Source organism: Apium graveolens, chromosome 6 (assembly GCF_009905375.1).
Source record: "Apium graveolens cultivar Ventura chromosome 6, ASM990537v1, whole genome shotgun sequence".
NCBI classification, from domain to species: Eukaryota; Viridiplantae; Streptophyta; class Magnoliopsida; order Apiales; family Apiaceae; genus Apium; species Apium graveolens.
In genome coordinates this window covers 179,592,273-179,607,436 of record NC_133652.1, presented here as the reverse complement: position 1 = coordinate 179,607,436, position 15,164 = coordinate 179,592,273, and the positions used below count along the sequence as shown (strand labels likewise).

Here is a 15,164-nt window from a genome sequence, read left to right as displayed (position 1 = left end):
TGTAAGAGAAAGAAGGAGGGACTGTATGTGAGAGAGAGAGAGAGAGAGCCGAGAGGGAGAGAGTTCGGGAGTGAGAGAAGAGAGAGAAGAGAGAAAAGAGAGAAAAAAGAGAAGTGGGGAGGAATAGAAAGAAGTTGGGAGGGTGTGCTCTCTTTTATAGCCACCAAGGAGGACATTTTGGTAATTTGAAAATTAAACTTCCAATTTCCTTTTATAATTAAATCAAAAATGAAATTGATTAATAGATAATTAATTATGAAAAGATGAAAATACCACGAATATCATTCTTAAAAAATAGATCTCGAAATTAGCTTTTCAGCCAATTTTTTAAAATAATTTTTGAGCATACGGTTTGTTTTCAATAAATTTTATAAGATTGCGCTCAAAATAGAATTATAACTCGATAAAATTATTTTAAAATACACTGATCACCAAATAATTCCATCTATCCTTTTTGTAAAGTCTATAGAACTATTTTGAAGATAACAAAACAAATTTCACGTATTGAACATACTCGAATTATTTTATATAAACATTTAAAGGTTCAATAAACCTTATTTTAAATCAAATAAATACCTTAAAATCATTTAAAATCATCCAGAGCATGTAATCATGAATACAGACAAGCAAACACATATATTCACACATCACAACTTATACTTGATCACAAAATTTTCCTTTTTATCATTACTTCCCTTTTTCGTGTAACGGGTCGCGTCATGTCTGACGGCCCGACGCTGAGCGTTTTCAGACACGCTTCACAATCATTCTCTTTATATCAACTGACACAACACTGGAATATAATACTCACTTAAATATTCCTATTTCACACAATAGCACATAGTTCACATTTAAACACTTTAATCCTTTTTAAGACATGTTTCGTTCTACCTGACGGCCCAACAATACATCTTATCCCCTAAGCTGACTCATCAAACTGGAACGGGTCATTTTACGTTCCCAGTTACTAATATACAATAAAGAAAATTAACTAACAAAATCATTTATCCCTTTATTTAATCACATAATTTATAATTACACCAAAAAATTATACTTTATTCACTTAATCATATCGCGAAATTCCTAGTCATCACAGAAGCTGCAAGAACTATGCTAGAAGAATCAAAGTTACCAACTTAATTTTGGGCTGAGGCTGTCAATACTGCATGTTACACTCAAAATATTTCTTTGATCAATCAAGCCAAAGGCATGACTCCTTATCAATTGTTCAAGAAAAGGAAGCCAACACTGAGCTTTTTTCATGTTTTTGGATGCTAGTGCTATATTCTAAGGAATCAAGCTGACCAACAGGAAAGTTTGATGCAAAAGCTGATGAAGGTATCTTTGTCGGATATGCTATTGGAAAAACATATAGAGTCTACAATCTTAGAACCAACATTATTATGGAATATGTACATGTTGTATTTGATGATAAAAAGATTGATGGACTGAAAGATGAAGGTATCCATGAGAGCCTCAAATTTGATAATGTTGAGATGTATTATGATGATAGTGATGATGAAAGTGATCTCAAAGGAATGTCAAAAGAATATTCAAAATTTTCATCAAATGAAGCAACAACAGTTGATGCACAGAGTGTTGCATCCATTGAAAAATAAATTGCATCGTTCGTTGAAAGACATAGTGCATCATCCTTTGAAAGACAGAATACAACATCCGTTGAAAGAAAGAATACAAATAGGCGTTGAAGGATATTCTAGATCATTGTTTGACAGAATCCCATCTTCAAATCAAAGATCCACCAACTCAGGTGGAGTTTCATCTAGTCAACACTCAATTAAATATCAGAATCTTTCTAGCCAATGCAGCCCATGCCAATTTCAAAGTCTATCAAATGGATGTAAAAAGTGCAATTCTGAATGTAAAATTTGAGGAGGAAGTCTATGTCGATCAACCTCCAGGTTTTGAAGACCTTAACTTTCCAGACTATGTTTACTATCTATTGAAAGCACTTTATGGATTGAAGCAAGCACCTAAGCCTGGTATCAAACTTTGTCAAAGTTCCTTTTAAAAAATCACTTCACTAGAGGTACTGTTTACAAAATTCTTTTCTTTAGAAATGTAAATGGCTCTAGTATACTTGTTTAAATTTATGTAGATGATATAATATTTGGCTCTATAGATGATAAACTTTGCCAAACGTTTGCCAAATAGATGCAAAGCAAATATGAAATGAGCACGAGGGAGAACTAACTTATTCTCTTGGTTTATAATTTAAACAAGTTAGTGATGGAATATTCATCAATCAAACTAAATCCATTCATGATCTTTTAAAGAAGTTTGACTTACTGGATTGCACATCTGCAAAAACTCCCATAATCACCGTCACCAAACTTGAATCAAACACAACTGAAAAGTCTGTGGATATTCCAGTTATGGAGGTATGGTTGGCTTATTTTTATATTTGACAGCTTTCTGGCCAGATATAATGTTTGCTACATGTCTTTGTGCTACATTCCAAGCTGATCCTAGGGAATCTCATTTAATAGTTATTAAGAGGATTTTCAGATATCTCAAGTGTACACCAAAACTTGGCATTTGGTACCCTCGAGATTCTGGTTTTGATTTAATTGGCTATTCAGATGCAGATTATGCAGGTTGCAAGATTGATAGAAAAATTATAACATGAACATGTCATTTTCTAGGAAATAAGTTGGTGTCCTAGTTCAGTAAGAAACAACACTCGATTTCTAGTTCTACAACTGAGGCTGAATATATTATTGCTGGCAACTGTTGTGCATAGATTCTATGGATGAGAAATCAATTATTGGAATATGGTCTACATGTGGAAAAGATTCTAATCTTCTGTGATAACACAAGTGCCACTGCCATTACTGAAAATCACGTGCAACATTCAAGGAAAAAGCACATTAACATCAAGTACCATTTTATTAGGGAACATGTTATGAATGATACTGTAAAACTTCATTTTATTCCAAGTGAGCAGTAACTTGTAGACATCTTTACCAAGCCACTTGATGAATCAACTTTTACTAGGTTGGTAACTGAGTTATGTATGCTAGACTACTCCTAATTTACTATTTTTGATGCCTATGTAATTTGTAATGCAACCATAAATAAATTTGATTTTCTTGAAGAAATGAAATTTTGGCTAAGTCAAAATTACTCCTTCAACATATAAGGATTATCCATTGAAAGTCAAATATATTTCGGGATACATTGTCCTTCAATGGATAATATTGTATTTGACATCCGTTGATCAGTCATAACCATTGATTCTAAAACTTTATCTGTTGATATATACTTACAGACTGTGTGTATACGTTGATGGATAATTTTAGAATTCTTACAGTTTACTTTATTTTTAAACAGTTATTTTTGGCAAATATCACTGGATAATTTTTATTTTTAATCATTTGTGTTTCTTATTCTGGGAAAGTATAAAAGCCAATTTAATTTTCAGATCTCACTTTTATCTTTCTCTAAATTTACAAGGAAAATTTTACTCTCTTTCATCTCCAAAACCCTCTTTCTCTATGTAACTGCAAACTTAGCAAAAATGGCACCAGTTGTGAAGATTATATCTCAGACAGGGTATGTATATGAGGAGAACAATTTAGTTGCACCGGTAGATAAGAGTGTTGTTCATGAAGACTATCACAAAATGATGGAGTTCATTAGCAACTGCAATCTCAAGTATTCCATGCTCAAAGCACCAGTCATCTATTGTGAAGTAGTAGAAGAGATTTGGAATACTGCTATCTTTGATTCAAAAGACATGACTCTTACCTTTACTCTCCAAATTAATAATTATTTTATTAATTCAGATGTTGTCCAATCTTGTTTCGAATTGCCTGAAAATAACACTACTGCTCCACACACTGATACTGACGTGATTAACATGCTTAAGTCCATGGGTTATGCTCTAGACATTGCTAGTATAAGTAGTATTAAGAGAAAGGGACTTAGGAAAGAGTGAAGTTATTGTGTGATACTTTTATTATAGTATTTTCTGGTAAAAGTAGCAATTTTGATGCTATTACTTCTGCATTACTTAACATGTTTTATATGTTCTTCTCTGATAAGTACTTTAATTGTAACAACTATGTCATGCTAGAGATAGGGTATAAATTAGGGGACATTCAAAAGAGACTTAGAAATATGTACTATGCTAGATTTTTCATGATGTTGGCTAACCATGTTTCTAAGAAACTGGAAATTGGAACCCAAACAACAAATTATATTATTGGATTAAAAAAAGAGAGTTCTTACAGATCTTATCATGAATAATCGTAACGGTGAGGTGCTCGTCAACTATCTTCCTATTATTGAAGCACCTTAAGTAAGTGAGGTAAATATCTCTTCCCAACCTCTAATTTTTTTACCTTCAACAGTGACTATGGAATCTGTGACACTGACCAAACAGATTCCTACCAAAGCCACTAAACCAAAAATTTCAAAATCCAAGCCAAAGAAAACCACCTCCAATGTTTCTCAAAAGACACTATTTGTAAAAACCATGAAGGCACCTAAGGGGAGTGTACAGGGTGCTGAGGAAGGTGAGGGAAGTGGTGAAAATCAAAGAAGCCCCAAGAATTAGGAGGGTGAGGTCAGTGTAACCAAGCTAGCCACACTGTAGTCTCTCAACAGACTGTACTAATATAAAAGGAAATTAGCACATCAATAGTTGCATCCTCCCAAAAGGATGTGACTATTGAAATAAGCTCCCAACCAGGGGCACAAAACTAAAGGGGTAGGGACCCTAAAGACCTAGATCAAACTTATATTAGAAAGAAGAAATCAAAAACCAGGGGTAGTCACAGGATGCACACACAATGCAATCTCAAGTAACACACTTGGTATCTGCACCTTCTCAAATTCATTTTGATGTGGCTTCTGTAAATGTGGAGTCACAGTCGCACTCTTTAACAATTTATAAACCTCAAACACACAACTCTCCAACCATCTCTATGGATGTGGACATGATTTCCACATCAATTCCTGATTCTCTATCTCTTAAACTCATGAAGGAGCCCAATTCTCAAACAAGTGATCATCATCTAATTGATGACTTCTGGGATAACTTGCCATTTCTATCACAAACCGTTGAAGGGTCTGTACACCAAACATTAAAATCAATCTCTACAGATTCAACAATAGTTTCACCTTCTATTGTTACGCCCGGTATTTCTATACCTTATCTATATATAATTGTGTGTTTATAATTGAGAATTAAATTGTGTGGAATTAAAAATGTGGGTGATCTATATGTTGAGTGCCTATCAATTAAATGTTTAATGTATTAGTTTATATATATAAAATTTTGAAAGGAAAATCTTATTATTTAGTATTTTAAATGATAATCAAAAGTATTTCATTCTATATAAAAAATTGATTTTTAAAAATCTTTTAACAACAAATTTTCAAATCTTATATCATTAAATTTCTAAAATCGTAAGCTATTTTATAATATATTATGTGATTTACGGAAGTGCATTTATATTTATAAAAATTGTTTTATATAGATTAGTAAATTTTTATTTGCAATTTACTTAGTTGCACATGCATGCATTTTGCTCCCAACTCAAGTTAAGGGCAAACTTGGAAATTCCAACCCCACTAACTACTACTTCACTAACCAAGTTACTTCTTTATCCTTGCATGCAAATTTTCACAAGCATGCTAGATGGTAACTTTTGTCAATTCTCAATTTCACTCATATTTTAGTCAAATTAAAACCAAAAACCAAAGGCAAGTGGTGATCATTCTCACCACCATATCACACTCACTCTCCCTCCTCTCCTCTCTTCTCCCTCTCTCGGCTCACTCTCGGCCGAATCCCCCACCCCTATTCTTCTTCATTTTCCATTCAAACATCCACCCTCCATTAAGTAATCTAACTTCCCATATATTTTTCATTTATAATCCAAAGAGTTTATGATGAAAAATCTATGTTTTAATCTTGCATGGTAGTGTTTTGTTAAACTCAAAAGTGAACACCCTTGATTCTTGTGAATCTAAGGCTTTCACCATGAGATATATTATCATGGGGTTGAGAATGGCTAGGCATGAGTGTGTCACACTTATGCAAATGTTGTTTTCACCCTAATCCATTCGGCCATGACTTGTTAGGAGCCGAATGGATGATGTTCTTGTTGCCTTGTTGATTTTTGTGTGTTTATGTGATAATAGCTTGGTTAGGTGCACAAGTGAAATCACTAAATCTGTCCAACAGGGGACAATTTTGCTGCAACCTAGAAATGAGGAGTTTTGACCATATCATGGGTAGGCCCTCACTAGGCCTTGTTGGCACTAGTTAGAGGGAGTGTCAGAGGTGCTTTTCCAGCCATAGTTCATAGGAATTGAGTTAGAATCATGTGTCACAAGTTAGTGCAAAACAGGACACTTTTCTGTCTAGAAAATAGGGGAACCATGGACTTTACGCTTAGGCCTAGGGAGGCCCAAGCTAGGCCTTTGAGTCACACCAAGTTTGGGAGTTACCTTATGATCAGAAGAGTCTAGTGTAGAAGTTTGGGAGGTAAACTGGAGGTGTAAGGGTGTCAATTGTACTCAAGGAACCATTGATGTCATCCTGAAATCACTATAATGAGCACATTCACTTAACATTTAGTTTTAGAACACTTATGAGTGAGGCCTAGGTTGACCACCATAGTTGTAAGATAGTATAAGGTCAGTAGAGTGTAGGTCCTAGGGCAGGGTCAATAGGAACTTGATGTTTTAGAAAAGGCACTTCAAGTTATGAAGTCAATATTAGGAGTTTTGACTAGTTTAGCATAACTAAGTGACTTGTAACACCCCAAAATCCGGGGTCGGGGATTCGGGTTGTCACGAGTTCCATTTCCCTTATCAATACTTAACCTTAACAGTCAACCAACTACTGAGTACTGTGACCCCACAATATACACACACACACACCACAAGTTATAATCTCGGAGATGAATACCAAAAATAACACAAGTCATTTTATTCCACAATTATAAACCGTTACACCTTAAAAGGGTTTCTAAATAAATTTACATTTCTTTTCCATTATTATAATTCATATAGATACATAAATCTGGTACATCAGAAGTTGAAAGCCTAGCCTATTGGTAATTTCTACCTCAGCTACAGCGGCATCAATGCTTCCAGAAAACTGCAGAACGTTTCCTAACCGCTTGCGAATTGGAAGCTTGGTCATGTTCATCTTTTCTATCTGTTGTTGTGTGATGAAAGAAGAAAGCAAGGGTGAGCAGCAAGCCCACCGAAATAATATGTATAATAATTAACAATATATGAGCATTCTCATAGTACTCATGAAAGTCTTGGTCAAGAAGAAATGAACCAAGCTGATATCTTAACGCGACCAAGTCACAAAATATTCAGTATATATATACATATATACTTTTCACAATCTTTGAAATCCTCTGACATGTATAATATACACAGAGTTCCAGTTTATAACTGTATAAAAATATCATTGCAAGGTGATCTCATATATCTAACCTTGTCTCAACGTTTTTCTGAAAATCTTTGACATGCACAAGATAATCATTTACTAGATATAAGTTTAAAAGACGAAGTTACAAGATACTCCAATATACTTATATCTTTTCCGAATACTACTTGAACTACCACCGTTAAAGGTATAATCCGTTTCAAAAGTTCATCACATAGATGAGACTACAAGATAATATTTGAATAGACTCAATCCTTGAAATATCATTATAAATAATGAAGTTACGAGATACTTCATTAAGTCCCGATATATATATACACCTATATATATATATATTTCATACACTCCTTGAAAACCTCTGTTATGAAAATTATAAACATAGTTGTAATATCCAATGAATTTGGAAAGGAGAAAACCTTGGCATAAACCTGATATCTTGCTAATCAGGCAAAGATACCAATAAGTAACCTTTTCTACTAGTAGATGGACGAATTCCCCACTGGTCATCACCCTGGCCGCAATAGGACCTTATGCTGGACTGCCACTCAGCCACTTACGCATTTGATGGACTCCCACTGAGCCACTTACACGTTCATGGACGCCCACTGAGCCCATGTTGCTTATGCCGACTCAATAGATGGACTTACTTCCCGAACGTTGGGTAAGTAATCAATTCATTTATCAATACAGCAACCTTGTTGCGAATATAAATACACCACAGAGCCGGATCCCTCAGGTTTTGAGCGAGTGCTTAAATCCCCTTTGAAAGGAAGATCTTAAATATAAAAATGAGTTTTGGGATCCGCTCTAACTTTTAAAATCATTTTGAAGACTCGAAAACACTTTTAAGAATGTTTGGAGTAATGCTGATTTAATAAAATAAATCAGTCCCAATATATTAGAAAATATCTGAATATTATTATTTAAATAATATTCCCATAAGGATAATCTCTATATAAATAATTTGAAGTAGAAGTTTTAAAACTCATACTTGAAATGAATATTAAATAACCAAAGATATACTTATACGAAAGTACTACCATTATTTGAATAATCGAAAATAAGTTTGATTATCGAAACATTATTCTTTAATAAAATAAAGAATATTATTTAGTAAATAATCGGAGTCATAAGTCCTCGAATGAATATTCAAAATAATATTCACTAAATAAATATTCATTAAATAGAATAAACAGAGTCATAAGTCCTCGAATGAATATTCAAAGTAATATTCATTAAATAGAATAAATAGAGTCATAAATCCTCGAATGAATATTCAAAGTAATATTCATTAAATAGAATAAACAGAGTTATAAGTCCTCGAATGAATATTCCAAGTAATATTCATTAATAAAAATAAAGTTATGGAATAAACCTTATTTGATTAATGGTTTTGAAAACTATATATATATATATATATATATATATATATATATATATAATATACTCGGGAACATCGACTCCCGGTTTAGAAAATGTTCACCTTTGGATCCCCTATACTAAGGGTATACGCAACTACTGCTTATCTCTAGCATAGGTATTATGCAACTTATAAGTAATTGAATCAACAATTAGATATCAAGATTACGAAACAGACATGCATATATACCATATCACATGCTCCAATATATCGCAAGATTTGCTAATAACAATCATGCACTTATCACAAGATAATACATATACATATATTTACATCACAACAACAGTATAACGGGTAGAAAACTTGCCTGAGTGCTCCCGGATAGACTTAAGCTTAGAGTGGGTCCGATAACCTATGAACAACAACATAAGTCAGAATTAAACCCCGATCGCTTAAGAAACTAGACTTTAACCAATTGAACCCTAACGTTCACTTTTGCGCTTAATGATTCACTTAAGTCACTCGAGTACCCTCGGCTCCACCATTTTTAATAATTTAACCATTAAGAATTTTAAGGAAATTCTTTCGCGAGTTCCCTACCAACTGCCTAATCCACTTTATATAATTGTTTCATACTCCAATTAGTCATTTAAGGGCCTTAACCAAGGTTTCAAAGTAAGGCGAGGGGTAATGGTTCGGTCGCAAAATGCTGTTACTTAAAACAGTCGTTTCTCCTAAACCGTACGTTGGATTCAAGCGAACCACATATCAAAACGAAGCTCGTAACATGAACTATCTAATCATGGCAATGGTCAAAACCTAACAGTGAGTTCACGGGTCCTGATGTTAAGAACAAAAACAGTCTAAAGTAAATCGGGCATTACGACGGCTATGTTTACGCGATTACCAAATTTTATACTACTCCAAATCAATCCACAATCAACCCACAATCATTACTACAACCAAACTCCATCCATACACTACTACAACAGCCCCAACATCTCAAGATTTCCAATTTATACTACTTCTCAATCATAAACTAAAAGCTTACTTAAGTTCATTAACTAATAATCAAGATTTACAACTCCAAAAACATCACAAAACCAACCAATCTCTAAATACACAATAATCATGCGTCTCATGAACTATACTACTCATAATAAGCTCTTAACATTCAATAATAATGCTAGGTTAAGAGATTATACCTTCCTTGTGAGTAGGAGTAAGTAATGAGCTTGTAACAACCTTGGAAAATCCTTATTAAAGCTTTATCTAAACAAAAACACAAGATCAAAATTTCAAGTTCTTGAAAAACACTATTCACTCTCTTCTTCCATGAATTATTGGAAGAGATTGTGAAGGAATTGGAAGCTTAGATTCATAGGATATCTATATCTATGTATAAGGAACCTTGGATAATTACCTCATGATTTAACAAAGCTTAGATCTTGGTTTTGGATCTTTTTCTCCTTGAAATGGAAGGAAGGCCGAGAGCTTGATGTTCTTGAAAGTGAAAGTCAACTTGTGTTTTGTGTTTTTGATTTGTTTTGGCTTGGTTGCTTTGTTTTTGTTGTTAATTAACCTTTTACCATGGTAAAATTTGTGTGGCTTATAATAAACCAACAATTCCTTCCCATTGTGTCATGCTTATGTCATCCTCTTATGTCATCTTCCCACACTTGTCTTCTTCTTGTTGGTGTGATGACATCATCATCACTAACCTCTTTGATTAACTCCTAATTACTTGGCTAATGATCGTTGATCTGTTATACGGTTCGCTTAACTTTTGTTTTCACTTATCGTTTGAGGGATCATACCCGGGATCTTATTACTTAGGTTCCTTTAACCTTTCTCAATACATTATATTCCTTTTATGATCCTCTCTTATAATCCTTGAATTTAAATCCTTTTTATCCTGTTACCTTATACTCAATTCTTTCGGTATCTGGTGGATTTTCGGGAAAAATCAAAGTGTTCGAATTTGGATTCTGACAATCTTTACATACACTTATATATCATATAGAGTACTAATAAGATCTCAGAATAACAATAAAAGAACCCCTACAAAGTGTGACATGAAAAGTTTTCTTATTTAGCATAATCAGCAAAATCACTATTCATAAGGGTTACAAAAAGTTCAAAATTTTTTGGGGTTATTACAGTCTCCCCTCCTTCAAAGGATTCTGTCCCGGAATCAGATAGAAAACAAATGGGGGTACTTTTCTAGCATTGCGCTTTCTAGTTCCCAAGTTGATTCTTCCACATTATGATTCTGCCATAGCACTCTGAGTAGCTTTATCACTTTGTTCCGAAGCACCTGCTACTTATCCATAATCTTTACTGGTTTCTCCACGTAAGTCAGATCTGGTTGCTTATCCACCTGCTAGTACTCCATTATGTGTAAGGCATACCGATGATACTTCCTTAGCATTGACACATGGAACACATTATGAATTTGTTGTAGATTCGGGGGTAAGACTAGCTCGTAAGCTAACTTCCCAATTCGTCTTAGAATCTCAAAGGGTCCAACAATTCGTGGGCTTAGCTTTCCTTTCTTTCCGAACCACATCCATCCTTTCTAAGGGAATACCTATAATAGCACTAGGTCCCCTACTTCCTATTCTTTGTCATTTCGTGTCAAATCAACATACTTCTTATGTCCATCTTGGGCTACTACCAGCCGTCCTCTGATTAGATCTATTATATCCTTGGTCCTTTGGACTACTGCGGGTCTGAGCATCTTGCGCTCTACAACTTCATCCTAACATAAGGGAGATCGACATTGTCTTCCCTCAAGGATCTCATAAGGCGACATCTCGATACTGTCATACGATCTATTATCGTGAGAAAACTCAATCCGTGTTAAGTGACCATTCCAAATTCTTTCAAGTCTATGGCACAGACTCTCATCATAGCTTCTAAAATTATAGCTCTTTGCTTCTCAATACCCATTCTTTTCCAGTTTTTAATCGTTACTATCTTTCGTTCCTAATATTATACTGGTTATACTTTTGCTCGTTAGCGTTCTATAACCTTTTAATAAACGTGTCAACCTTAGTATCACGAATGTGTTTCCATTCTGAATACCACCATACTCATACTACTCCTTTTCTAACTACTTCTATCTTCGAAAGCTTGACCCATCGTATAGAAGTAAAAGATTTTATTGAGAGATCACTATGATCATGAACACTTGTTACATCACATAGTTAGTACAGAAGGTGGCCAGCCTTTAGTACTTGACAAGCAATTAAACAATAGATGGTATCATGCTAGGCTTCTATCACACAGATAGATAGTCATTCGACAATACCTCCCCTTCTAGAAGGGTTGTTCTTCTCAGCTTATACAAAATGAAAAGGAGAGAAAAGAATGAATTGAAGAGAATTGTATATGAAAAAGTACTACCACAAATATCTGGCTTGGAATCTACCTCTGAACTATAGAGGTTTGTCATAGGAGAACAAAACATATGTGTATATATATCAACATCAAGTATTATAACATCGCAATTCATGTGCCTGGATATTTACTATTCCGTCCATCATCCTATGGACCCATGCTCTCGCTCGAGCTTAAATACAATCACCGTTGAAACTCCCTCGACAGCGAAAATCGAATCTGGGATTTTATTCTAGACATCATCGTTACTAGAATTCTATGCTTGCACTGTAACCTTCCTCGTATAGTAATACGGCTCTCTATTCATACGAAGGAATAAATATTCAATAGGTAGATAATCGACTTAATTAGTCTATCAATGATAACTTATACATCACCACGACCCGATTAGTGGTACTCAATCTCAACATCGATTCTAATACAACTCTTACGGTTGTAATTGACTCATTACTCACATAATCATTGGTGCATTACTATGGTCCATCGCTGCCCTACTGTAGTCATTTGTTTTCCTCAGAATCTTAATATCTAATCATACGGAGTCCATATCTTCCGTATCAAAACCTTTTTAAGGAGTTAACATAATCACCATTCATGATTCATGAAGAACACTCCTGATCCTGACATACATACATGACATGAAGCAGATAAAATTGCAGAAGAGTTTCAATGAAAGCAATGATAGCAGGCTAATACCATTATTAACCATATGTCTTTATTAGGAGACATGAAGCTCAAAGGTTCATTTAGTCCTTTCGTAACATAATCCTGGCTTATCTCAAGATAGGACTTTCTAAGATAGGAAGCTCGTTCACAGCGCTACATGAATTAAATTTTTACCAAACTACTAGTACGGTTGAGTATCGCACAATCATCAGAAGGAATGTCAATCTTTCATAGCATAATACAACCTTCACGACTTTAACCATCATCACTGTATTCCTCTGACACGAGCGCCTATAATTGCTCTCTTACACTTAGAGTGTCGGCCACCTCATTGGCCTTTCCTGATAGTAATAGTTCCTTATAATCAATGTCTTTTGAACGATCTCCAACTAAATTTTCTACCTCATTTCAAATCACTGCTTATGTGAAAATGCTTTTCTTAAGTCCTTGTAATAAAATAAGTAAAAAAAATTACCATTTTTTTCCATAAGTCACTGCCTTAGTCTTTAAATGTAAACATTATCATGGCTGACTCTCGATCATACTTAGGACGTCTTTTATCTTGGGCCCTTCTTGCTTTAATAATTCTGACCTTCATTGGTTCAATCTATGCTTCTTTTGGTTTAACCCGTGCCCACCTGGCATTATTATAATTACGCCATATTTCCTTCATCAAAATTTCTATTCTTGAGAACTTTGAATACTACCTTTCTCCTTGTAAAACCTCTAAGGTTATCCTTAAATCCTTCATCAGGTACACCCTAGGCACAGGGCATATCAAGATACCATTTACTAATACCAGAATTATTGTCTATATAGTTCTGAAAAATTTCTCCACTAATCCTTAAAGGTTGTTGTTACCTTAATCCTTTCCAATTTATACTGTCAAAACTCATACTATCCCTATTAAGGGTTAAATGCCAACCTTTATGCATTCCCCTAGGATTCATTCTAAGTTACAGATGTTCTATCCTTAATTCCACCTTTAAAAAGGTACATGCATCCTTCCACGGATAAATCAAGTCATATATCCCTGATAAAGGTGTCTTATTCAATCATTCCCACGCAAATAGTCTATACCAATTTCACAATAGCATCCTTATTCAAACTGAGGTCAACACATATGGCCTTCAAAAGATAACAATGGTTACCCGTTTTCCTTTCCTAATTTGGTAATGACAATAGGGATGTCCTGGAAGATATTGGTCGTGTTCAACGTGAACTTCTTCTTAATAATTCCTCATTTACTTTTGTTGTTTATCTCAACAGTCATCTCAATGTTGGGATGTCTTTTATACCTGGCCTCTCCCTTTCTGGGTATCATGCCACCGTTCTTACACTTCACATTCTTGAAGGTCACTTCCTTCATCCAATTTTCCTAATTTCCTACTTTCTTGTCTCCTCAGTCTATCCGCGTCTCTTTATTTATCCTTCGAACTATCTCAAGGTTTCCTCGAATTCTCCCAACTTAAAGGGGGTACAATATGTACATCTCTTATGCCTTCAACCATTAACTTTAACTCATAGTGAATCATCCTCATCCTGACGATCACATACTTTTCTATTTCTATTACTATGATTCTTTAGGGTTTCCTCATACCCAACTCCCTTATCATTCCTCAAACTCTATTGCCTTTATATTCCTTTCCACTTCAGTTTCTTTTTATTTTCCTTTCTCTTACAATCATTTCATGAACCCACTAATTATTTACTTCAAACATCACGTCGTTCTGGGATTCTTGTCCTCGGAATGAATCTTTACAACTTTTACAACTTAGATTCATAATTCATCATACTCGTCCGCCTTTGTTCTGGCTCTAAAGTTTTTACACTATCTCTCTATCTTCCTTAGCCTTCCACCAGCGGGTGGCCTCTCTCTTAGGAAGGTAAGTGACAAAACAGTCTTTTGTGCTTCATCAATTATTTAGAATCTCAAATGATTCCCATATTTCCTTTAGCCAGGCTCTCGCCTCTACTGAGTTCGCTTGTTCCTTGGAATTCTTAGAGCTTACCGACTTAAAGGTCCTGAAAGAATTTCCCACCACACTGTCTCCTCAGGGTGGTGGTTGGGGATAATAGTCTAAGTTCTTTTTAGACAGGTCCATGAATTACCGTATAGGAGTACCGTCTCGGGTCTCATTTCCTTACTCGACTTTCTGTTTCCTTAGTATGAAATCTTTCATCCTTCTCCCATGTACCACCCCCAAATCCGGGGTCGGGGATCCGGGTTGTCACGAGTTCCATTTCCCTTAATAACACCCAATCTTAATAAACAATCAACTACTCCGTACTGTG

At 34.8% G+C, this 15,164-nt stretch overlaps 1 protein-coding gene across 1 annotated transcript in view; it reads left to right on the top strand.

Annotated features, from left to right (window-relative positions):
• Nucleotides 1-3,541: 3,541 nt before the first annotated feature.
• LOC141665611 (uncharacterized) overlaps nucleotides 3,542-15,164 on the top strand; it is a 50,775-nt gene continuing 39,152 nt past the window's right edge. The window contains exon 1 of the mRNA XM_074471599.1: nucleotides 3,542-3,920. Coding sequence (XP_074327700.1) covers nucleotides 3,542-3,920 — 379 coding nt within the window. The remainder of the gene's footprint in view (nucleotides 3,921-15,164) is intronic.